This window comes from Oncorhynchus mykiss, chromosome 13 (genome assembly GCF_057628025.1).
Source record: "Oncorhynchus mykiss isolate SJ-2025 chromosome 13, ASM5762802v1, whole genome shotgun sequence".
Lineage (NCBI taxonomy): Eukaryota > Metazoa > Chordata > Actinopteri > Salmoniformes > Salmonidae > Oncorhynchus > Oncorhynchus mykiss.
The window spans coordinates 66,802,071-66,827,921 of record NC_143034.1 but is presented as its reverse complement, the minus strand read 5'-3'; the positions used below and the strand labels follow the sequence as shown (position 1 = coordinate 66,827,921).

The 25,851-nt window shown below is 39.4% G+C and overlaps 1 protein-coding gene across 12 annotated transcripts in view; it reads left to right on the top strand.

The window, feature by feature from the left end:
• The first annotated feature begins 243 nt into the window (after nucleotides 1–243).
• The window catches only part of LOC110486955 (nuclear GTPase SLIP-GC), a 41,771-nt gene continuing 16,163 nt past the window's right edge, over nucleotides 244–25,851 (top strand). For 2 of the 12 annotated variants that reach the window (XM_090197293.1, XM_090197291.1), the window contains exons 1-17: nucleotides 4,986–5,136; nucleotides 5,852–5,889; nucleotides 6,073–6,180; nucleotides 6,437–6,542; nucleotides 11,319–11,541; nucleotides 13,392–13,613; nucleotides 13,821–14,036; nucleotides 16,640–16,818; nucleotides 18,477–18,507; nucleotides 18,637–18,738; nucleotides 19,277–19,361; nucleotides 19,717–19,850; nucleotides 19,944–20,123; nucleotides 22,513–22,670; nucleotides 22,753–22,858; nucleotides 23,017–23,125; nucleotides 25,098–25,231. In XM_090197293.1, the coding sequence (XP_090053419.1) occupies nucleotides 5,132–5,136; nucleotides 5,852–5,889; nucleotides 6,073–6,180; nucleotides 6,437–6,542; nucleotides 11,319–11,541; nucleotides 13,392–13,613; nucleotides 13,821–14,036; nucleotides 16,640–16,818; nucleotides 18,477–18,507; nucleotides 18,637–18,738; nucleotides 19,277–19,361; nucleotides 19,717–19,850; nucleotides 19,944–20,123; nucleotides 22,513–22,670; nucleotides 22,753–22,858; nucleotides 23,017–23,125; nucleotides 25,098–25,231 (2,136 nt within the window). In that variant the 5' untranslated portion in view covers nucleotides 4,986–5,131. Of the gene's footprint in view, nucleotides 519–4,982; nucleotides 5,137–5,225; nucleotides 5,293–5,851; nucleotides 5,890–6,072; nucleotides 6,181–6,436; nucleotides 6,543–11,318; nucleotides 11,542–13,391; nucleotides 13,614–13,820; nucleotides 14,037–16,639; nucleotides 16,819–18,476; nucleotides 18,508–18,636; nucleotides 18,739–19,276; nucleotides 19,362–19,716; nucleotides 19,851–19,943; nucleotides 20,124–21,619; nucleotides 21,750–22,512; nucleotides 22,671–22,752; nucleotides 22,859–23,016; nucleotides 23,126–25,097; nucleotides 25,232–25,851 lie in introns of those variants that run through there. The other 10 variants (XM_090197300.1, XM_090197298.1, XM_090197301.1 and 7 more) reach the window with 8 other exon arrangements.

Here is a 25,851-nt window from a genome sequence, read left to right as displayed (position 1 = left end):
GTTCATTGAACAAGCATGGGAAACAGTGTTTAATTAGGGATAGGGGGCAGCATTTTCACCTTGGATGAATTGCGTGCCCATAGAGAACTGCATCCTACTCTGTCCTAGATGCTAATATATGCATATTAGATGTCAGCATTCAGTAGAATGTGGAATGAAGCTCCTAGTGTTATATTTGACTGAATGGGAGGGGATTGAGTCACTGGCCTGGCAGAATGCCATTTCCTGGTTGCGCAATTATCTGTTGATATCGTCTGCGTTCCATGACTCTTTAGACAAAAATGAATGCTCCGGTTGGAACGTTATTGGATATATATGAAAATAACTTCCTGAAGATTGATTCTCTACTTAGTTTCGTCCGAGTTCGCCTTGACCAGCGCCAGCTTTTGGGCATGTGGGCTAAACTTGGTAGCAAATGCAGCTAATTGGACACTAGTAATGGACATTATGAAACAAAACAACGATTTATTGCGGAACTAGGATTGCTTGCACTGCATTCTGATGAAAGATCATCAAAGGTAAGGGAATATTTATGATGTAATTTCATAATTCTGTTGACTCCAACATGGCGGAGAAATGTTGTTACTTCTGAGCGACATCTCAGATTATTGCATGGTAGGCTTTTTTTGTAACGTTTAAAAACAATCTGACACAGCGGTTGCATTAAGAACCAGTGTATCTTTAATTATATGTAAAGCATGTATCTTTCGTCAAAGTTTATGATGAGTATTTCTGTTATCTGACGTAGCTCTCTGTAATTACTCCTGATATTTTGGAGGCATTTCTGAACATGGCGTCAATGTAAACTGAGATTTGTGGATATAAATATGCATATTATCAAACAAAACATAAATGTATTGTGTAACATGATGTCATATGAGTGTCATCTGATGGAGATTATCAAAGGTTAGTGATGAATTTTATCTCTAATTCTGTGTTTGTGACTATCTTTGGCTGGGAACAATGGCTGTGTGTCTTTTTGGATTTGGTGGTGATCTAACATAAACATATGTTGTGTTTTCGCTGTAAAACATTTAAAAAATCGGACGGGTGGGTAGATTAACAAGATGTTTATCTTTCATTTGCTGTATTGGACTTGATAATGTGTTAAAGTTACATATTTCAAAAAAATATTTTTTAATTTCGCACGCTGCCTTTTCAGGGGAATGTTGTGGGTGTTCCGCTAGCGGAACCCCTGGGCTAGAAAGGTTAAACCCTTTACAATGAAGATCTGTGAAGTTATTTGGATTTTTACAAATTATCTTTGAAAGACAGGGTCCTGAAAAAGAGATGTTTCTTTTCTTGCTGAGTTTACATGTAGGTGGTAAAAGTGGCAATGTGTTGCCAGGACAACAACCTCTTCCTCAATGTGAGCAAGACAAACGACCTGATTGTGGACTACAGGAAAAGGCGGGTCAAGAGTTTCAAGTTCCTTGGTTTTCACATCGCCAACAAACTAACATGGTCAAAACACCCAAAGACAGTCTTGAAGAGGGCACGACAAAACCATTTCCCCTCAGGAGACTGAAAAGATTTGGCATGGGTCCCCCGATCCTCAAAAAGTTCTACAGCTGCACCATCTAGAGCATCTCTGCCTGGTATGGCAACTGTTGGCATCTGACAATAAGGCGCATGTGCGTGCGGCCCAGTACATCACTGGGGCCAAGCTTCCTGCCACCAGGGACCTATATAATAGGAGGTGTCAGAGGAAAGCCCATAAAATTGTCAGAGACTCCAGTCACCCAAGTCATAGATTGCTTCCTCTGCTACCGCATGGCAAGCGGTACTGGAGCGCCTAGTCTAGGACCAAAAGACTCCTTAACAGCTTCTACCCCCAAGCCATAAGACTGCTGAACAATTAATCAAATGGCCACCGGACTATTACATTGACCCCCCTCCATTTGCTTTGTACACTGCTGCTACTCGCTGTTTATTATCCATGCCTAGGCATTTCACCCCTACCTAACCTACATGTACAAATTACCTCAACTAACCTGTATCCCCGCTCACTGACTCTGTACCCGTACCCCCTGTACAGAATGTAGTAACCATTTTTTTAAAAAAAATCAAAATATATTTTATATTTGAGATTCTTCTAATAGCCACCCTTTGCCTTGATGACAGCTTTGCACACTCTTGGCATTCTCTCAACCAGCTTCACCTGGAATGCTTTTCCAACATTCTTAAAGAAGTTCCCACATATGCTGAGCACTTGTTGGCTGCTTTTCCTTCACCCTGCGGTCAGACTCATCCCAAACCATCTCACTTTGGTTGCGGTCTGGGGATTGTGGAGGCCAGGTCATCTGATGCAGCACTCCATCACTATCCTTCTTGGTCAAATGCTCTTACACAGCCTGGAGGTGTGTTGGGTCATTGTCCTGTTGAAAAACAAATGATAGTCCCCAATATTGTTGAGGCTGGTAACTATAATGAACTTATCCTCTGCAGCAGAGGTAACTCTGGGTCTTCCATTCCTTTGGTGGAGTGGCAGGGAGCCTAGTGGTTAGAGCGTTTGGCCAGTTACTGAAAGGTTGCTGGATCGAATCCCGAGCTGACAAGGTAGAAATCGGTCGTTCTGCCCCTGAACAATGCAGTTAAGCCACTGTTCCATGGTAGGCCGTCATTGTAAACACTCATTTGTTATTAACTGACTTGCCTAGTTAAATAAAGGTTAAATGTTGTTTTTTTAAAGCCCAAGCCAGATGGGATGGTGTATCGCTGCAGAATGCTGTGGAAGCCATGCTGTTTAAGTGTGCCTTGAATTCTAAATAAATTAGCAACGCACCATCACACCTCCTCCTTCATGCTTTACGGTGGGAAAAACACACGAGGAGATCATCTGTTCACCTACACCGCGTCTCACAAAGACAGTGGTTGGAACCAAAAATCTAAAAATGTAGATTCCAGACCAAAAGACAAATTTCCACTGCTCTAATGTCCATTGCTTGTGTTTCTTGGCCCAAGCAAGTCTCTTCTTCTTATTGTGTCTTTTAGTAATTGTTTCTTTGCAGCAATTCAACCATGAAGGCCTGATTCACAAAGTCTCTGAACAGTTGATGTTGAGAAGTGTCTGTTACTTGAAATATGTGAAGCATTTATTTGGGCTGCAATTTCTGAGGCTGGTAACTATAATGACCTTATCCTCTACAGCAGAGGTAACTCTTGGTCTTCCATTTCTTTGGCGGTCCTCATGAGAGCCAGTTTTAGCATAGCGCTTGATGGTTTTTGTAACTGCACTTGAAACATTTTTCAAAGTTCTTGATATTTTCTAGATTGACTGACCTTCATGTCTTAAAGTAATGATGGACTGTCGTTTCTCTTTCTTATTTGAGCTGTACTTGCCATAATATGGACTTTATCTTTTACCAAATAGGGCTATCTTCTGTATACCCCTCTAACTTGTCACAACACAAGAAGGAACGATATCCCACAACTGTACTTTTAAGAAGGCACACATGTTAATAGAAATGCAGGTGACTACCTCATGAAGCTGGTTGTGAGAATTTCAAGAGTGTGCAAAGCGGTCATCAAGGCAAAGGGTGGCTATTTGAAGAATCTCAAATATAAAATATATAACTTTTTTGGTTACTATTTCATAGTTGTGATGTTTTTACTATTATTATACAATGTAGAAAATTGTAAAATTGAAGAAAAAACATTGAAGGAGTAGGTGTTCTAAAACGTTTAACCGGTAGTGTTTGTGTTATGGCTGAACACCCCCTGCTATAATGTGGATTAAGAGTTACTTGTCTGAAAGAACACATAGTGTGTTCTTTAAAAAGTTGATGCAAATAGTTTCCTACATTTTTGAAAGTAAAAGGGGTACAATATTTTTTACAGTGTGCAAATGTTGTCCCTGCTCAACATTTCACAGGAATGGAAACTTGATACAAATGTGCTCTTTAAATGATTATTTTGCTTGCTTCTGGTCTATCTTCTCTTGTATTTCAACATTTTACACTTTCTATTTATCTGTGGACTTTATCCTTCTAAAAAGTAAATAAACTTACATTTGAGAACGTGGCTTATAAAGTTTCTTCACAAATGTCCACATCTGCCTGTCATTACGTCTTAGTAACCATGTATTTAGAATATATACACTAATTACATACATGATCATGTATATAGAATATATACACTAATTACATACATGATCATGTATATAGAATATATCCACTAATTACATACATTATCATGGATATAGAATATATACACTAATTACATACATGGTCATGGATATAGAATAGAAAATATATATTTGTTCCTACTTTTTGTCTACTGCCTTTTTTTGCTATGCAAGTAGAAAACTGCAAAATAACTTGCAAATTTGGCAACACTTGTTATTCTTAGATTGAAAAACACTCAATAAAAGATGCCAGACAGAAAGCTATTTATTTAAATTATTGGTGGAAGAAAAATGTATTATGGAGCTAAAACCATTAGCTTGAAACATTAAAGATTCTTACATGAACATGCTACATAAGTATTATTTTGTTGAAGTTATTGTATGACAGGATCTTTTCTGAGTTTCATTTGTTTCAAGCACTATTGCGCAATCACAGTAATATACTGAGCAAGGTCATTATATTTTATAGAGGGGAAATTAGGGTTATCTACCACACTGAGGTGTTTTCGTACCTCGCATAATTTTGCTTGCAAATGAATATGAAAACCAGTCACAACAGCAGCTTGGCATTTATTGAGATGACTCATGTACTGAAGGCAGCTCTGCAGAGTGGTCACTATCTGACACAGCCACAAAGTCATAAAATCTGATTTGAAACCTAACCGTAACCCTACCCTTAACCACACTGCTAACCCTAGTGCTTAACCTTAACCTTAAAATAAGACCAAAAAGCTAATTTTCATTTTCATAAATTTTTACAATTATCATCAATCTTGACTTTGCAGTTGGTCCTTCTAGCAGAAACCGCTCAGTCATGCCTCCATGGCAAAACTCATGCCAATGAATGTAAACCTGCATCACAACATGACAAAGAACAGCCACACCTACAGTATACCCATACTGCTGTACTTCTTTCAACACCACATAGTCTTGTTTTTCAGTGTGTTTTCTTGCTAGAGGGCCGTGTCAGTAGCACAGAATATATATTTGCTGAACATTGCCTTTATGTGGTAAGTATCAGCATATTTTGTTTAAACGTTTCAGTGTGGACTCATTTAAAGGAAAGACATGTAATAACTTCAATTTCCTCATGTGATAGGTTAGGACTGCTATAAGAGTAAGGAAACAAATCAGTCATTTTTAAGAGATTTGCAACTTCATGTTGTGTGAGTATAAAATATATTTTTGTTTTATATGTAAGTAGCAACATTAATTTAATTATGTTTGATTAGGGTTAAGCTTGGGCTAAATTGATTCAGATTTGGATTCATATCTTATAAGGTGATAATTAAATGCTAAAATTCCTGCAAATTAGACAAGCAAAAGTGAGTAATGTAAGAGATTTGCAACTTTGGTTGCATTCGTAAATTCACTCTATATTGTCAGATTGCGCTCGGAGTGTGCTCTGGGTGTTTGTAAATTTAGAGCATTGTCTGATTGTCTGTTTGTAAATTCAGAGCATTATTATTATTATTACCATAATCAGTGAATTTATTATCTCTGTTTTCATCACCATAATCAGTGAATTTATTATCTCTGTTTTCATCACCATAATCAGTGAATTTCTTATCTCTGTTTTCATCACCATAATCAGTGAATTTATTATCTCTGTTTTCATCACCATAATCAGTGAATTTATTATCTCTGTTTTCATCACCATAATCAGTGAATTTATTATCTCTGTTTTCATCACCATAATCAGTGAATTTCTTTTTTCTTTTTCAGTCTAAGCCCCGGACGGTGTCAAATCATGCCTACCCAAGGTACATGAAAGTCTAAGACGCACATTACCTCAGTTGAGGATTAATATGTCTATAATAACTTCTTGTTGTCCAATGTATATTATGTTTACATAAATGGTATACAGCCTACCATGAAGGAAATACTGACTTCTTGGACAGATAATGGATCTGCTTGAACATTGAGTGATTGTGATTCTCTCTCAGGCCACAAAAGAGGGTCTGATGACCCCTCTACTTCAAATGATCAGGGCAGGGAAGGTAATAAACGCCTTTGTGCCATAGCAAAGGGAACTGCAGCAACACCTACCCTCGGTAAGATATATTCGTTATAATAGCTACTTTAAGAAACAAGCACTAAACCCGATGTTAAAAAGTATACCACAGCGTAATACAATTATTACATTGTAAACTCATTGTTTGTCCACCTCGTGTGTGTGTGTGTGTGTGTGTGTGTGTGTGTGTGTGTGTGTGTGTGTGTGTGTGTGTGTGTGTGTGTGTGTGTGTGTGTGTGTGTGTGTGTGTGTGTGTGTGTGTGTGTGTGTGTGTGTGTGTGTGTGTGTGTGTGTAGAGATGGATGTCATCAAAGTGGCCAAAGAGGGCCTTGGAAAAGTCCTTAGCAGACTAGACAAGGTGTCACCTCCATATGCAAACATGGATTTCATTGGTTATTTAAGGTAAGTGTACTTATATTCTTCAAAAAGTTGGTAAATCAAGTCAGGACTGACACTGGACTACTCAGGAACACTGAACACCTCTTGGAAAGCCATTCAGCATTGTTCACATTCTCTTTAGCCTTAGCCACACCCATCTCTTTAAGAATTCACATGTGAACAGGTCTCTTTGTGAATGGCTCTCTTTTGTCACCTTTGTTTCGCTAGCTAACTAAACAAGTTCCCAAACCATAATCACAAGCTATGGTTTATAGCAGTGGTCACCAACCGGTCGATTGCGATCTTCAAGGCATTCCTAGTCTGTAGAAAAGCCAACTTTAAAGCCTTGCTTTCCTTTTTCTTTAAATTTGTCCTGCCCTGTTAGAGGTACCTGCACCTGATTCAGCTGCCCTCCGTACCGGGTAGGCAAATTATTCCCATTGAGATCACAAAGGTGAATATCTCCCAAAAGTGCAGAGTTTGAATCCCTGCGTATAGCAATGCAAACTGATTGTCATTCACTTAGCAAGCCACCATGCATGAAATGATGCAGTGTGAATCTGCAGGTAAAGCTAACGAACTAGGTCTAATGTTAGCCCAAGTCAGGCATTTCCTCATCATCTCATTTACAGTATTTTCAGAGTCAAAGAGAGTCAGTCTGGCATTGTTCTCCAGAAAGTAGTGGCTCACAACTTTCTCCAACTGAACGTTGTCGATAGTACCAGTTAAATTTAGGGCAGTAATGTTGTTGAGAGCTAAAGCAACACTTTTGCCGTTGTCAATAGCTATAGCTTTTAAAAAATATGGTAGCAAATCTGATCTATTCACTGACCTGGGAAGCCCCTATTCTGTTAAAGACAGAAGCCTGTGACATGTCAGACCATATAGAACTCATCTCTTGGCATGTCTAGGTGCACCATTATCTCAGCCAATCATGGCAACCCAGGAAGAATCCTGTCTTTCTCCCTTTTTACAGTTGAAGTCAGAAGTTTACATACACCTTAGCCAAGTACATTTCTTCACAATTCCTGACATTTAATCCAAGTAAAAATTCCCTGTCTTACGTCAGTTAGGATCACCACTTTATTTTAAGAATGTGAAATGTCAGAATAGTAGTAGAGAGAATGCTTTATTTCAGCTTTTATTTCTTTTATCACATTCCCAGTGGGTCAGAAGTTCACATACACTCAATTAGCATTTGGTAGCATTGCCTTTAAATTGTTTAACTTGGGTCAAATGTTTCAGGTAGTCTTCCACAAGCTTTCCACAATAAGTTACAGTGGGGCAAAAAAGTATTTAGTCAGCCACCAATTGTGCAAGTTCTTAAAAAGCCTGTAATTTTCACCATAGGTACACTTCAACTATGACAGTCAAAATTAGAAAAAAAATCCTGAAAATCACATTGTAGGATTTTTAATGAATTTATTTGCAAATTATGGTGGAAAATAAGTATTTGGTCACCTACAAACAAGCAAGATTTCTGGCTCTCACAGACCTTCTTTAAGAGGCTCCTCTGTCCTCCACTCGTTACCTGTATTAATGGCACCTGTTTGATCTTGTTATCAGTATAAAAGACACCTGTCCACAACCTCAAACAGTCACACTCCAAACTCCACTATGGCCAAGACCAAAGAGCTGTCAAAGGACACCAGAAAACAAAATTGTAGACCTGCACCAGGCTGGGAAGACTGAATCTGCAATAGGTAAGCAGCTTGGTTTGAAGAAATCAACTGTGGGAGCAATTATTAGGAAATGGCAGACATACAAGACCACTGATAATGTCCCTTGATCTGGGGCTCCACACAAGATCTCAAAATGATCACAAGAACGGTGAGCAAAAATCCCAGAACCACACGGGGGGACCTAGTGAATGACCTGCAGAGAGCTGGGACCAAAGTAACAAAGCCTACCATCAGTAACACACTACACCGCCAGGGACACAAATCCTGCAGTGCCAGATGTGTCCCCCTGCTTAAGCCAGTACATGTCCAGGCCCGTCTGAAGTTTGCTAGAGAGCATTTGGATGATCCAGAAGATTTGGAGAATGTCATATGGTCAGATGAAACCAAAATATAACTTTTTGGTAAAAACCCAACTCGTCGTGTTTAGAGGACAAAGAATGCTGAGTTGCATCCAAAGAAGACCATACCTACTGTGAAGCATGGGGGTGGAAACATCATGCTTTGGGAATGTTTTTCTGTAAAGGGACCAGGACGACTGATCCGTGTAAAGGGAAGAATGAATGGGGCCATGTATCGTGAGATTTTGAGTGAAAACCTCCTTCCATCAACAAGGGCATTGAAGATGAAACGTGGCTGGGTCTTTCAGCATGACAATGATCCCAAACACACCGCCCGGGCAACGAAGGAGTGGCTTCGTAAGAAGCATTTCAAGGTCCTGGAGTGGCCTAGCCAGTCTCCAGATCTCAACCCCATAGGAAATCTTTGGAGGGAGTTGAAAGTCTGTGTTGCCCAGCAACAGCCCCAAAACATCACTGCTCTGGAGGAGATCTGCATGGAGGAATGGGCCAAAATACCAGCAACAGTGTGTGAAAACCTTGTGAAGACTTACAGAAAACGTTTGACCTCTGTCATTGCCAACAAAGGGTATATAACAAAGTATTGAGATAAACTTTTGTTATTGACCAAATACTTATTTTCCACCATAATTTGCAAATAAATTAATAAAAAATTCTACATTGTGATTTCTGGATTTTTTTTCTCATTTTGTCTGTCATAGTTGAAGTGTACCTATGATGAAAATTACAGGCCTCTCTCATCTTTTTAAGTGGGAGAACTTGCACAATTGGTGGCTGACAAAGTACTTTTTTGCCCAACTGTAGGTGAATTTTGGCCCATGCCTCCTGACAGACCTGGTGTGACTGAGTCAGGTTTGTAGGCCTCCTTGCTCGCACACGCTTTTTCAGTTCTGCCCACACATTTTCTATGGGATTGAGGTCAGGGCTTTGTGATGACCACTCCAATACCTTGAGTTTGTTGTCCTTAAGCCTTTTTGCCACAACTTTGGAAGTATGCTTGGTCATTGTCCATTTGGAAGACCATGTGTAACCAAGCTTTAAGTTCCTGACATCTGACTGATGCATAATTTCCCTCCCTCACGATGCCATTTATTTTGTGAAGTGCACCAGTCCGTCCTGCAGCAAAGCACCCCCACAACATGATGCTGCCACCCCCGTGCTTCACGGTTGGGATGGTGTTCTTCGGCTTGCAAGCCTCCCCCTTTTCCCTCCAAACATAACGATGGTCATTATGGCCAAACCGTTCTATTTTTGTTTCATCAGACCAGAGGACATTTCTCCAAAAAGTACAATCTTTGTCCCCATGTGCAGTTGCGAAACGTAGTTTGGCTTTGTTATGGCGGTTTTGGAGCAATGGCTTCTTCCTTGCCAAGCGGCCTTTCAGGTTATGTCGATATAGGACTCGTTTTACTGTGGATATAGATACTTTTGTACCTGTTTCCTCCAGCATCTTCATAATGTCCTTTGCTGTTGTTCTGGGAATGATTTGCACTTTTCGCACCAAAGTACGATCATCTCTAGGAGACAGAATGCGTCTCCTTCCTGAGCGGTATGACGGCTGCATGGTCCCATGGTGTTTATACTTGCATAATATTGTTTGTACAGATGAAAGTGGTACCTTCAGGTGTTTGGAAATTTGGATGAACCAGACTTGTGGAAATCTCCATTTTTTTCTGAGGTCTTGGCTGATTTCTTTTGATTTTCCCATGATGTCAAGCATAGAGGCACTGAGTTTGAAGGTAGGCCTTGAAATACATCCACAGGTACACCTCCAATTGACTCAAATGATGTCAATTAGCCTATCAGAAGCTTCTAAAGTCATGACATAATTTTCTGGAATTTTCTAAGCTGTTTAAAGGCACAGTCAACTTAGTGTATGTAAACTTCTGACCCACTGGAATTGAGATACAGTGATTTATAAGTGAAATCTGTAAACAATTGTTGAAAAAATTCCTTGTGTCATGCACAAAGTAGATGTCCTAACCCGACTTGCCAAAACTATAGTTTGTTAACAAGAAATTTGTGGAGTGGTTGAAAAACCAGTTTTAAAAAAAGTCCTTCACTTAACTAGTCAGTTAAGAACCAATTTTTGTTTTCAATGATGACCTAGAAACAGTGGGTTAAATGCCTTGTTCAGGGGCAGAACGACAGCTTTTTACCTTGTCAACTCGGGGAGTTGATCTTGCAGCCTTTCGGTTACTAGTCCAAAGCTCTAACCACTAGGGTACCTGCCGCCCCAATGACTCCAACCTAAGTGTACGTAAACTTCCGACTTCAGCTGAAGCTTAGTTGTTTCTTTTGGTAACCTAGGCTCGTAATTTAACACCTTTAATCAAATTTACAGATCACTTGCAAGTATTTTAAAAATGTATTTTGAAGCACCCCTCCTGTGAAGTGGGAACTAGCATCAAACGCCCACCTTCTTGAATCCCGTCACATTTTGTGCAATTGTTCCGCTGAAAAATGTAACTCTATTCTCAGAAACTTTATTTAGCGTAAATTGGAATTAGCCTGCCCTGAAGCAGGTAGAGTAAGAACTTTAGGATTCATTGTCATAGAAATGTACCTGGCTAAAAGGTGAGCCACAGTATCAACGGTTATCCCAATTTGAATTCAGAGTTGACAAAAGTTAGCTTGCTAACTCCTCTATCTCACTTCGTAGTACACCCCTCTGCTTTCTACTGTTTATGTATAGATAGACCTCAAGTCAATTAATTGCATTTTTAGTGTGACATTGCTTTTCTGTGCTTCACTCTTTACAGGAACAAAATCTCAGCTTTGGAGGCTATCATTGACGACAAAGTTGTTGTTGGTGTATTTGGGAGGTCAGGAGCTGGTAAGAGCTCACTGATGAATGCCATTTTGGGGGTGAAGACCTTGCTGCCCTCAGGGACTGTTGGCGCATGCACATCAGTCATCATCCAGGTGGAGGCCAATATGACTGACTCCAACTACGTGGCAGAGATTGACTTCATTTCTAATGAGGTGATTTTAGCAATGTTGATAAACCCCAAGTGTGAATTTCATTAGAATATAGATTTTTTTTCATTTTAAGGGTGCAATCTGTAAGTCATCTAGGCACCACGTTCTGGCCTGACACCATGCAAATATAATCACATTGACTTTTTTTGTATTTTAGCACAGGGTTTCCCAAACAATATTATACAGAGAAACTTACATTTAATGCATTTATCTTAAAATAGCTACAGTGGGGCAAAAAATTATTTAGTCAGCCACCAATTGTGCAAGTTCTCCCACTTAAAAGATGAGAGAGGCCTGTAATCTTCATCATAGGTACACTTCAACTATGACAGACAAAATGAGAGAGAAAAAATCCAGAAATCACAATGTAGGATTTTTTATGAATTTATTTGGAAAATAAGTATTTGGTCAATAACAAAAGTTTATCTCAATACTTTGTTATATACCCTTTGTTGGCAATGACAGAGGTCAAACATTTTCTGTAAGTCTTCACAAGGTATTTTGGCCCATTCCTCCATGCAGATCTCCTCTAGAGCAGTGATGTTTTGGGCTGTTGCTGGGCAACACAGACTTTCAATTTCCTCCAAAGATTTTCTATGGGGTTGAGATCTGGAGTAGACTGGCTAGGCCACTCCAGGACCTTGAAATGCTTCTTACGAAGCCACTCCTTCGTTGCCCGGGCGGTGTGTTTGGGATCATTGTCATGCTGAAAGACCCAGCCACGTTTCATCTTCAATGCCCTTGCTGATGGAAGGAGGTTTTCACTCAAAATCGCACGATACATGGCCCCATTCATTCTTCCCTTTACACGGATCAATCGTCCTGGTCCCTTTGCAGAAAAACATTCCCAAAGCATGATGTTTCCACCCCCATGCTTCACAGTAGGTATGGTGTTCTTTGGATGCAACTCAGCATTCTTTGTCCTCCAAACACGACAAGTTGAGTTTTTCCCAAAAAGTTATATTTTGGTTTCATCTGACCATATGACATTCTCCCAATCTTCTTCTGGATCATCCAAATGCTCTCTAGCAAACTTCAGACGGGCCTGTACATGTACTGACTTAAGCAGGGGGACACGTCTGGCACTGCAGGATTTTAGTCCCTGGCGGCGTAGTGTGTTACTGATGGTAGGCTTTGTTACTTTGGACCCAGCTCTCTGCAGGTCATTCACTAGGTCCCCCCGTGTGGTTCTGGGATTTTTGCTCACCGTTCTTGTGATCATTTTGACCCCACGGGGTGAGATCTTGCGTGGAGCCCCAGATCAAGGGAGATTATCAGTGGTCTTGTATGTCTTCCATTTCCTAATAATTGCTCCCACAGTTGATTTCTTCAAACCAAGCTGCTTACCTATTGCAGATTCAGTCTTCCCTGCCTGGTGCAGGTCTACAATTGTGTTTCTGGTGTCCTTTGACAGCTCTTTGGTCTTGGCCATAGTGGAGTTTGGAGTGTGACTGTTTGAGGTTGTGGACAGGTGTCTTTTACACTGATAACAAGTTCAAACAGGTGCCATTAATACAGGTAACGAGTGGAGGACAGAGGAGCCTCTTAAAGGTCTGTGAGAGACAGAAATCTTGCTTGTTTGTAGTTGACCAAATGCTTATTTTCCACCATGATTTGCAATAAATTCATTAAAAAAATCCTACAATGTGATTTTCTGGATTTTTGGTGGCTGACTAAATACTTTTATGCCCCACTGTAGGTGAGACAACAACACATCACAGTTGTATCAAGTACATTTACCTCAACAAAGTAGTTATAATTTATGAATTATAATATGTGGGTAATGAAACATTTGATCCATCATATAAATATATAATATATTCAGTAAAATAATAATGTTTGACTTTTTTTAGGAATGGGAGAAGGAGCTGGAATCACTTTTGAAAATCAAAGAAATGGATGGTGAGGAGAAAGATAAAAGGATGGTGAATATGGCGAACAGTAAAATCCAGGCATTGTACGGAGAAGATGCAGTCGGGAAAAGCTTTGATGAACTGAAGTCACTGGAGTCAGAGACATTCAGCGACATCCCAGAGTTTCTCTCATCAACTAGGAAAATCCTGTCATTTGACACAGTAAGTCATTTTAAGCCTCTTTTATAAGGGTCTTTTTTGCTGTCTGATATCCAATTTGAGTCCAAATTATTCCCATTTTATCTCCTGAACTTCACGGACATCATGACATACAACATGAAATGCATAATAGCCATCAATGTTTAAATATACCAGAAAGTTGTAAAGGGGCAGAGTGTGACTAAAGAATAATATTACATTATTTGACAGGCCACAAAGTTCTCTACAGAGATCGCCTGCTACATACGAAGCAAAAGAAAGATATATGGGAATCAATTTAACTCATCTCAGATACACTACTGGCCACTTGTGAAGTATGTGACCATCAAGATGCCAAACTCCAAGGATCTTCTGGAACACATTGTGCTGGTGGATCTTCCAGGAACTGGAGACTGCAACAAGGCCAGAGATGAGATGTGGGAATCGGTAATCATTTACTTTTGTGATCATTTCTGAATGCATTTACAGTAGGTCTCAATTCAGGTGCAATGTCATATGTGGTATCTGTGGTTTAATCAGAGAATGTTTTTGGTTAGGCCTCCCTTACCAAAATGAAGTACATTTTATATTGTCAGTTCACGGTTTTCAAACTAAAAGCAAAGAAATGTACTTGTATTTTATGATTATATCACTTTCAAATAGTAAACATGCATCAGTTTATATAGAGGTCCAAACTCAAATTATTGGCAGCCTTGATAAAGATGAGTAAAAAACATTGTTTAAAATAAATAATACAAATACTGAGCTATATTGTATGCTCAAAAAAAGTTGCAAATTCTATTATTTTATACTATTCAATACAATTGCCCAGAGAAAGAGATGTTGTTTACAGGTGGCTATTGATCAGACTTTTCTCAGACCTTTTTATCTCCGGATTACAGATCCCAAAGCTTCTTCTCATGTGCAGAAAAAGGTCAGGGCAAAAATGTATTGGCGCCTCTGTTTTCAATACCTTTCAATACCTCACCATGCGAGGATAATTGAGTCTTTTTCCCCAAAAAATTGAAATTGGAGAACACATTGGGATAGGTCTCAGACCATTTCTCCATAAAAAATATTTTCAGATCCTTGATATCCTTCACCTGCGCTTATGGACTGCCCTCTTCATTTCAAACCACAGGTTTTCAATGAGGTTAAAGTCCGGAGACTGAGATGGCCATTTCATTTTTTTTTATTTTGTCATCAATGAACCATTTCTTTGTGGTTTTTGATTTCTGCTTTGGGTTATTGTCTTGCTGGGATCCACTTGCATCTAAGTTTTAGCCTCCTGGCAGAGGCAACCAGGTTTTTGTATAAAATGTCCTGGTACTGGCTAAAGTTCATGATGCCGTTGACCTTAACAAGGGCCTCAGGAACAGTTAAAGCAAAATAGCACCTTAAATGTGACTCACATTTTATTTGGATTACCGCAGTTTGGGAATACCTGCTCTATGGGATTGGTGACCCCACACGGGACGGTTGAGCTAACGTGCGCTAATGGGATTAGCATGAGGTTGTAAGTAACAAGTACATTTCCCAGGACATAGACATACAGTGGGGAGAACAAGTATTTGATACACTGCTGATTTTGCAGGTTTTCCAACTTACAAAGCATGTAGTGGTCTGTAATTTTTATCATTGGTGCACTTCAACTGTGAGAGACGGAATCTAAAACAAAAATCCAGAAAATCACATTGTATGATTTTTAAGTAATTAATTTGCATCTCGCCGTTAAGATACTGATGCCCTTTGCAACCACGTATCTATGTGAGAGTGGATTCTCGGTCCTAAAAACTAAATACAGGCAAAAACTGTGTTTGGAAAATGATTTAAGACTGAGACTTTGTAACCCTGCCACACACACACTATAAGATACATTTATTAAACATATGAATGAGTGTGAGTTGTCACAACTCACATTTATTAAACATAAGAATGAGTGTATCTTATAGTGTGTGTGTGTGTGTGTGTGTGTGTGTGTGGGGGGCAGGATTACAATCATGGCAAAAAACAACATTTGAGGGTATGCTGACTCTGGTGCTTGAGGGGGGATGCAGCTGGAGGTTGAATGTTTGAGGGGCACGGGACTATAAAAGGTTTGGGAACCACTGCCATAGAGGATAACATCAAAGGTCCAACAAAACATTTTACAGTAGGTATGGGATTCTTTTCTGCTTATGCAGAACCCTAAAAATCTGAACCTCAAAAAGCAAAAAGAACAAACTATTTATTTTAAGAATACATTCTAGCACTTCCTGTATTCAAGCTAAATTATGCATTTAACGTACTGAGAGCGGACCAAGTAATTGGGCGTCACTCTAAAGCGGAAAGGTGGAATAAACGAGTCAGGAGTAGGTTTTCTTGATTGAACACAGTTCTCTATTGAGGGCATTTGGTCAACACAAACACTCCAACATAATCAATGAAAATCTTCCAAGGAAAAACATACATCTTCTTCTCCAGATGAAACAGGAACACAAAAGGATTATCTTTAAACTACAACAAAAGTCACAGGATTGTCACCGTTTTAGTGGTTCTTCCTGGATAGCTCCTCTGTCTCGGTGGCCATGTTCCAGAGATAGTTTTCCCCTCCCCTCTCTACTGGTTACATTCTCTCTCTTATAGGGGAAGGAGACTATGTCATTAGTACCGTCAGCTGTGCTTAATTGCCTCTGGTTACCTTGTCTCCCATGCCTTGTTGGGCTACTATCCGTGAGCCCAGCCTTCCCTCTGGTGGTCCTTCCACAGTACACAAAACGTGTGTACTGTTTATTAACAACGTTTTCATAAGAGCTATAAAAACCTACTTCAAAGAAGTGTAGTGTGTATGTGTGCAGGATTTTTCTTTTTTAAATAACGGCACTGTAAGCATTACTACAGCGTGTTAGATTGAATTCCAGCATTAGAACCACTGGCAATGAACTCATCATGTACACCTAAAACGTTTCAGCTTGAATGATGACTATATCCAATGTTTTATTTTATTTCAACTGTTACATTTGTTTTAACATTCTAAACAACATTTCTGAACACCATGTTTTTTTTTATAGTACATTACTAAGTGCTCCTCTGTGTGGGTCGTGGCTGACATTGACCGGGCCGCAGCGGACAGTGATGCATGGAATATACTGGACAACAGCATCAGTAATATGGGTCCTGGTGGACAGTGTCAGAACATCACCTTCATCTGTACTAAGACAGACATCATCAACCCAGACAATTATATGGGGTGAGACATTTTCATCCTATATTTTGCTACTGCTTTAACAGTTTCATATTGCGATTATTGAAAAAAATGGTATACAATAACAATGCCTTTGGGAAATTATTCAGACCCCTTGACTTTTTCCACATTGTGTTAGGTTACAGACATATTCAGAAATGTCTAATAAAAAAATATATCTTCATCAATCTACACTCAATACCTCATAATGACAGCAAAAAACATTTTTTTTATCCCAAAAAATGTATAGAACTGAAATATCACATTTATATATGTTTTCAGACCCTTTACTCAGTACTTTGTTGAAGCACCTTTGACAGTGATTACAGCCTCAAGTCTTCTTGAGTTTGACGCTACAGGCGTGGCACACCTGTATTTAGGGAATATCCCCAATTCTTCTCTGAAGATCCTCTCAATCTCTGTCAGGTTGGATGAGAAGCATTGCTGCACAGCTATTTTCAGGTCTCTCCAGAGATGTTCGATTGGGTTCAAGTCCGGGCTCTGGCTGGCCTCTCAAGGAGGACATTCAGAGACTTGTCCTGAAGCCTCTCCTGCATTGCATTGGCTGTGTGCTTAGGGTCATTTTACTGTCAGAAGTTGAACCTTCGCCCCAGTCTGAGGTCCGGAGCGCTCTGGATCAGGTTTTCATTAAGGATCTCTCTGTACTTTGCTCCGTTCATCTTTGCCTCGTCCTGATGCTTCCACCCCCATGCTTCACCGTAGGGATTGTGCCAGGTTTTCACCAGACGTGACGCTTGACATTCAGGCCAAAGAGTTAAATCTTTGTTTCATCAGACCAGAGAATCTTGTTTCTCATGGTCGGAGAGTCTTTAGGTGCCTTTTGGTAAACTCCAAGTGGGCTGTCATGTGCCTTTTACTAAGGAGTGGCTTCCGTCTGGCCACCCTACCATAAAGGCCTGATTGGTGGAGTGCTCCAGAGATGGTTGTCCTTCTGGAAGGTTCTTCCATCTCCACAGAGGAACTATAGAGCTCTGTCAGAGTGACCATCGGGTTCTTGGTCACCTCCCTTGCTCAGTTTGGCCGGGTGTCCAGCTCTAGGAAGAGTCTTGGTGGTTCAAATCTTCTTCCATTTAAGAATGATGGAGGCCACTGTGTTCTTGGGGGCCTTCAATGCTGCATACATTTTTTCGTACACTTCACCAGATCTGTGCCTCGGCACAATCCTGTTTCGGAGCTCTACTGACATTTCCTTCGACTTCATGGCTTGGTTTTTGCTCTGACATGCACTGTCAACTGTGGGACCTAATATAGACAGGTGAGTGCCTTTCCAAATTTAATGTATTTACCAAAGGTGGACTCCAATTGTTGAAACATCTCAATGATGATCAATGGAAACAGGATGCAGCTGAGCCCAATTTTGAGTCTCATAGCTAAGGGTTGGAATATTTATGTAAATAAGGTATTCTATTTTATACAGGTATTTTAAAACATTTGCAAAAATGTCTAAAAACCTGTTTTTGGTTTGTCATTATGGGGTATTGTGTGTAGATTGCTTTTGATTTGTATTTATTAAAGGCTGTAAATTAACAAAATGTGGAAAAGGTCAAAGGGTCAGAATACTTTCTGAAGGCACTGTAAATACAAAGATATAGACATATTTTCACTGCTTATACATCACTAATTAAGAAAAAAACTAATTTCAGTGAATTGGACGATGAAGACCTTCACATAGAGGTACAGATACACAAAATATAACAAATACTTTGTTTACAGAACTATAAACAAATAGTTGGTTTATAGAGAATTGAATATGTCACTGTATGGATATCAACCATGGTCTCCTCTTATTTCACATGCAATTAGGACTCTTCTAACTATTCAGAGGAGCAGAAACGTGCATGCATATTGCACCGAAATCAACAAGCCAAGATGGAAATTCAAGAGAATTACAGCAACCCGTATGAAGTAAGATGTTTTATTTTTTATTTTCTTAACCAAATAAGAAACTATAAAGGAACTTCAGATATATAGATTGATTGAAACCAGAAAAAGGTCCAGTTTTAACTTAAATGGATAGTTTCCTTGCCTTGTAGTGTATGGATGAGGTTAGACAGCAATCCAAATGTTTTAGCTTTGTGTCAAAAAACCAATGCAGTTTTTTGTGGTTTATGTCCAAATCCTCCGAAAGTGTCTCAAATTGATTGTGTAGCTCAATAAAGTTACTTTAAGATAATTTGGACATGAAATGCAATCTGTCAGAAGAAAATGGTGTTCTCTTGAATTAGAAGAATATAACATCCATTAAAATGGCATTAGCGTTCTTAGACCGGAAGTTCATTGAATAGGGAAATGCGATTTGGTATTCTTCAAAAACTTGGAAATGTCCCTGAAGTAACTCCAAACGAACCAGTTTAGCTGCTTCAGCAATGATTGACTGATGATTGATTGATAATTATATTGATGTATTGTTTTTCTTTTGTCATCTTTTGTCACATACATTCAGGCTATTGATGAAATGCAGGTGTTTACAGTTAGTTCTCAAGAATTCCAGAAGGATAACAACTGCATTCTGAGACAAGAAGAGACAGGTATGATCACTTGCATTATTGTGCAACAAAACCTCCAATAGGAATAGGTGCAAACAGATTGTTAGGTACTGTATAATGAACGTGTATTAGGGTAAGTGTTAGGGTATGGCAGAGGTTAAACATAACCAAACGTAATACAAGTGCCCGGCACAATTTGCAAATACCCTTTGCAAATACCTCTTTGCACCTAATACATTGGAGTTGGAGCTGTTATTATATAATATCCATTATTCTAAAGTCATATTCTCACCCTGAATGTGAATCTAACAACAACTGTCTCTGCTCATACAATTATTGTTTACCTAAAGATAATTTTACATAAACAGAAAGATTAATAAAGACATCTTGTCTTCAGAGATACCTGAGCTGAGAGCTCTGCTGAAAAGCCTGAACGACCAAAGGTCAGAAAAAGTGATGAGAGACTATGTGAATGGAGCGTATGGGATTCTCTCCCTGGTCCACGTGGTAAACCATGAGATCACCAAATCGGTATTTCCTTTAATACATTAGCCTTTTGTGATGAATTTACCCTTGCACCAACTCACTGAATTTACGGATTGGTTTTTCTCTGTTGTGTTTAAGATGGAGACCGAAAAAGAAACATTGCACAAACTTCTAGAACAAAGGCTGGAAGATGAGCTCCAGAACATTGACCAGTTCATGTCAGACATTCACATGGAGTTTGACAAGTGCCTTTCAGCCGGAGTGCTAGAGTCAGAGAAGACATGTGTGACAAGAGCCAAGGAGGAAGTGATAGCACCAGTAAGTCAATGGTACCTTAGGCTGGGCCATAAGGTTCTAGCAGGGTTCAATGGAGTTTTACTTCTTCAAACTTGATCTGAGCGCAGTTTATTAAATCTTGTTCTGAGCCCAGATTATTCAATCTTGTTCTGAGCGTAATTTATTCAACCTTGTTCTAAATGCAGCTCTTTCTCAAGATCACTGGTCTGTTAATCTGTTAGTATGCTAAATAGTTAAATAGTTAACCAATACCTACCCAAACTATCTACATTGACCGTTTTTGTCTCTTTTGACTCATAGCATGCACTGCTGTTACTGTTTATTATCTATCATGTTACCTAGTCACTTTATCCCTACCTATATGTATATATCTACCTCAATTACCTCGTACCCCTGCACATTGACATGGTACTGGTACCCCATGTACAGTTGAAGTCGGATGTTTACATACACCTTAGCCAAATACATTTAAACTCAGTTTTTCACAATTCCTGACATTTAATTCTAGTAAAAATTCCCTGTCTTAGGTCAGTTAGGGTCACCACTTTATTTTAAGAATGTGAAATGTCAGAATAATAGTAGAGATAATGATTTATTTCAGCTTTTATTTCTTTCATCACATTCCCAGTGGGTCAGAAGTTCACATACACTCAATTAGCATTTGGTAGCATTGCCTTTAAATTGTTTAACTTGGGTCAAATGTTTTGGGTAGCCTTCCACAAGCTTCCCACAATAAGTTGGGTGAATTTTGGCCCATTCCTCCTGGCAGAGCTGGTGTAACTGAGTCAGGTTTGTAGGCCTCCTTGCTCACACACGCTTTTTCAGTTCTGCCCACAGATTTTCTATAGAATTGAGGTCAGGACTTTGTGATGGCAACTCCAATACCTTGACTTTGTTGTCCTTAAGCCATTTTGCCACAACTTTGGGAGTATGCTTGGAGTCATTGTCCCATTTGCGACCAAGCTTTAACTTCCTGACTGATGTCTTGAGATGTTGCTTCAATATATTCACATAATTTTCCTCCCTCATTATGCCATCTATTTTGTGAAGTGCACCAGTCCCTCCTGCAGCAAAGCACCCCCACAACATGATTCTGCTACCCCCGTGCTTCACAGTTGGGATTGTGTTCTCCGGCTTGGTCATTATGGCCAAACAGTTCTATTTTTGTTTCATCAGACCAGAGGACATTTCTCCAAAAAGTACGATCTTTGTCCCCTTGTGCAGTTGCAAACCATAGTCTGGCTTTTTTATTGCGGTTTTGGAGCAGTGGCTTCTTCCTTGCTGAGCGGCCTTTCAGGTTATGTCGATATAGGACTCGTTTTACTGTGGATATAGATACTTTTGTACCTGTTTCCTCCAGCATCTTCACAAGGTCCTTTGCTGTTGTTCTGGGATTGATTTGCACTTTCGCACCAAAGTACGATCATCTCTAGGAGACAGAACGCATCTCCTTCCTGAGCGGTATGACGGCTGCGTGGTCCCATGGTGTTTATACTTGCATACTATTGTTTGTACAGATGAATGTGGTACCTTCAGGAAATTGCTCCCAAGGATGAACCAGACTTGTGGAGGTCTACCATTTTTTTCTGAGGTCTTGGCTGATTTCTTTTGATTTTCCCATGATGTCAAGCAAAGAGGCACTGAGTTTGAAGGTAGGCCTTGAAATACATCCACAGGTACACCTCCAATTGACTCAAATGTTGTCAATTAGCCTATCAGAAGCTTCTAAAGCCATGACATCATTTTCAGGAATTTTCCAAGCTTTTTAAAGGCACAGTCAACTTAGTGTATGTAAACTTCTGACCCACTGGAATTGTGATACAGTGAATTATAAGCGAAATAATCTGTCTGTAAACAATTGTTGGAAAAATTCCTTGTGTCATGCACAAAGTAGATGTCCTAACCGACTTGCCAAAACTATAGTTTGTTAACAAGAGTGGTTGAAGTGGAGTGGTTGAAAAACGAGTTTTAATGACTCCAACCTAAGTGTATTTAAACTTCTGACTTCAGCTGTATATAGCGAAGTTATCATTACTGATTGTGTGTATATTCCTTGTGTTATTATTTTTCTATTTATTCCTCTCTCTGCATTGTTTGGCCCAGAAGTAAACATTTCACTGTAAGTTTACACCTGTTGTTTACAAAGCATGTGCCAAATTCAATTTGATTTGAACAAATGTGATTGGTTGGATGAAAGCTCACATATGGTCCCTGGTTCGTATATGCCACCCCAAACCCTAACTCTAAACTTAATTGGAATTACTTGGAATGCATTTCTTGCCAAAACTTAAACAATCACAATTGTTTCTTCAATGGAGGCAGAGCTGCTCTAAGAACAAGATAAAATTAGGAAAACTCCAATCTTTTCTCCAATCTGACAATAGGATGATCATGTTTTATGTTTTTTCAGAAAGGAAAAGGAGGAGGGGGGTACCACCAGACCCTGAGAGCTGTATGCAACGGCCAGGGGTTCTGCAGGTCAACAAATGGAGTAAAAACGAACATGAACGCTTCACTGAGCAGCTCTCTGTGCGATTCCATTAAAAAAATGTTTTCAAAAACATTCAAGTAAGTTATGTTCTCAATGCCTTACAGACACATTTATTGGGACACACCACTTGAGTAACATGGTTATTATCATGTCTTCTAGGAAATCTCAGAAATCTATCTCTGCAAAGATTGATAATTTCAGCATCCTCTTAGAGAGCTATGATGAAGAAACCATGTTTCCTCGGCTAGCATTCCTCAAAACTGAGGTTTGTGGAAATACAACCGTGTTATGTACATTTGATTGGATGTTATCTGTGAAGCTGTATCATAGATGGTACTGTGCTATGCTCTACCTTCCAATTATGGCGGTCTAGTAAAGTGTAATGTTAAGTAGTCTAATAGTATTTTGTCTGGTGTCAAAAAGGAACACAAATTGAAAGCAGATCTTAAAAATGAGATCGTCCAGAGGAAGAAGACAATCTACTCTTCACTCACCAAGTCAATCATGACCTCCATGCTCCCCTCCTATATAGGTCAGTCTAACTGTCAGCATTAATCTGTCACTATACAGTGCCTTGCAAAAGTATTCATCCCCTTAGCATTTTTTCTCTATTTTGTTGTATTACAACCTGTAATTTAAATGGATTTTTATTTGGATTTCATGTAATGGACATTCACAAATTAGTCCAAAATGGTGAAGTGAAATGAAAATATATATATATTTCAAAAAATTATACAAAATTAAAAACGGATAAGTGTTGTGTGCATATGTATTTACCCCCTTCGCTATGAAGCCCCTAAATAAGATCTGGTACAACCAATTACTTTCAGAAGTCACATAATTAGTTAGATTGCATACAGGTAGACTTTATTTAAGTGTCTCATGATCTGTCACATGATCTCAGTATATCTACATCTGTTCTGAAAGGCCCCAGAGTCTGCAACACCACTAAGCAAGGGGCACCACCAAGCAAGCGGCACCATGAAGACCAAGGAGCTCTCGAAACAGGTCAGGGACAACATTGTGGAGAAGTGCAGATCAGGGTTGGGATATAAAAAAATATCCAAAACTTTGAACATCCCACGGAGCACCATTAAATCCATTATTAAACAATGGACAGAACATGGCACCACAACAAACCTGCCAAGAGGCGGCCACCCAACAAAACTCACGGACCAGGCAAGGAGGGCATTAATCCGAGAGGCAACAAAGAGACCAAAGATAACCCTGAAAGAGCTGCAAAGCTCCACAACGGAGATGTGAGCATCTGTCCATGGGACCACTTTAAGCCGTACACTCCACAGAGGTGGGCTTTATGGAAGAGTGGCAAGAACAAAGCCATTTCTTAAAAAGCTAACACATTTGGTGTACACCAAAAGGCATGTGGAAGACTCCCCAAACATATGAAAGAAAGGGTACTCTTGTCAGATGAGACTAAATTGTAGCTTTTTGGCCATCAAGGAAAATGCTATGTCTGGCGCAAACCCAACTCCTCTCATAACCCCGAGAATACCATCCCCACAGTGAAGCATGGTGGTGGCCGCATCATGCTGTGGGGATGTTTTTCTTCGGCAGGGACTGGGAAACTGGTCAGAATTGAAAGAATGATGGATGGCGCTAAATACAGGGAAATTCTGAGGGAAACTCAATCCAATTGAGAATCTGTGGTATGACTTAAAGATTGCTGTACACGAGCAGAATCCATCCAACTTGAAGGAGCTGGAGCAGTTTTGCCTTGAAGAATGGGCAAAACTCCCAGTGGCTGAATGTGCCAAGCTTATAGAGACATACCCCAAGTGACTGGCAATACAAGAGACTGGTAGCTGCAAAAGGTGGCGCTACAAAGTATTGACTTTCAGGGAGTAAATAGTTATGCACACTCAAGTTTCCTGTTTTTTTTGTCTTATTTCTTGTTTGTTTCACAATAAAAAGTATTTTGCATCTTCAAAGTGGTAGGCATGTTGTGTAAATCAGATGATACAAACACCCAAAAAATCTATTTTATTTCCAGGTTGTAAGGCAGCAAAATAGGACAAATGCCAAGGGGGTTGAATACTTTTGCAAGCCACTGTAATTCCCTTTAGTATACATGTCAATAGCAATCGTAAAATAATAGTTCTGCAAAATGTGATATTTAGATGTTCATTTCCTTAACCCTGAAAACAAGGAATGACTACAATCCACACTTTCGTTTTGTTAGCCATTGCCAGCAAATAATGATTTGGGCATAATATTTAAATCATGCTAAACGGGTGAGATTGGTTTTTAGTCTGAAAAATGTTTAACAAAAAAATAAAGAAATAAAGAAACAAGTTTAACAAAACCAAAGTGTGGATTTCAGTTACAAGGTTCATAGACTGTTTTCAAGGTAAGTAAAAAAATATATAATATCTAAATATGTCAATCCGCTGAACTGTCCCTTTAATAATCATTGGATAGAAGTGACCTCTTAACAATGACTTTTTAATAACTTACTTCGTCAACTTTTTCTCTCTGATTTTTAGAGGCTTCAGATGTACATGGGAAAGGATCCCTAAAGAGAATGCAGGACATACTCGAGAGTCACATTGAGTCATCAAAGAGCACCATGTTCCACGATGCTAAGGGGAAGATGCTGACACTCCTAGCCAAGCTCAGGGTAGGATACTTTTTTATGTCACTGTTTCAATTCAATTATTGAAGTGTTAATATTATCACAATTGGTGTTGTGCTCGACGCACTCAGTTTTCCACCACAAAACACCAGAAAATTGCCAAAAATAGTGAAACCAGCTCACCTTCCTTTAGAATATTATTTGACTATCAAATGTTCAATGTTTAAAAAAATATATATTTCTTACAGTATTAAACAAGGTTTCAGTTCATGTAACAGTTTCATAGCGAATCATGTTACAAGTGGCAATAGGGATGCAAGTGTGCATCGTCTCAATTCTCATTTTGCCCAAAACAGTAGCAGACTGGAGTGATCAGTATCAAACACATCAGCGAGTGGCCTCTCCATAAAGGACTTAGGGGATACGTGTTCTTTCAACATAACATTGGCGATGTCTTTTCTTATGTTAACACGTCTGAGGTGCTGCATAACGGGCAGGTCTCTCTCACGGTTTGCTGCTATGATTGGATAGAGTGAATCAACGCAGCTGTTTCTTCGTACAGACAATTCTTCGTAGGCTTTACAATCCTGTGTTACTGGGCAAGTGGGCGTGATTGTAATCCAAACCCAACCCTCATGTATGTAATGAGGACCTCACAAAACTCA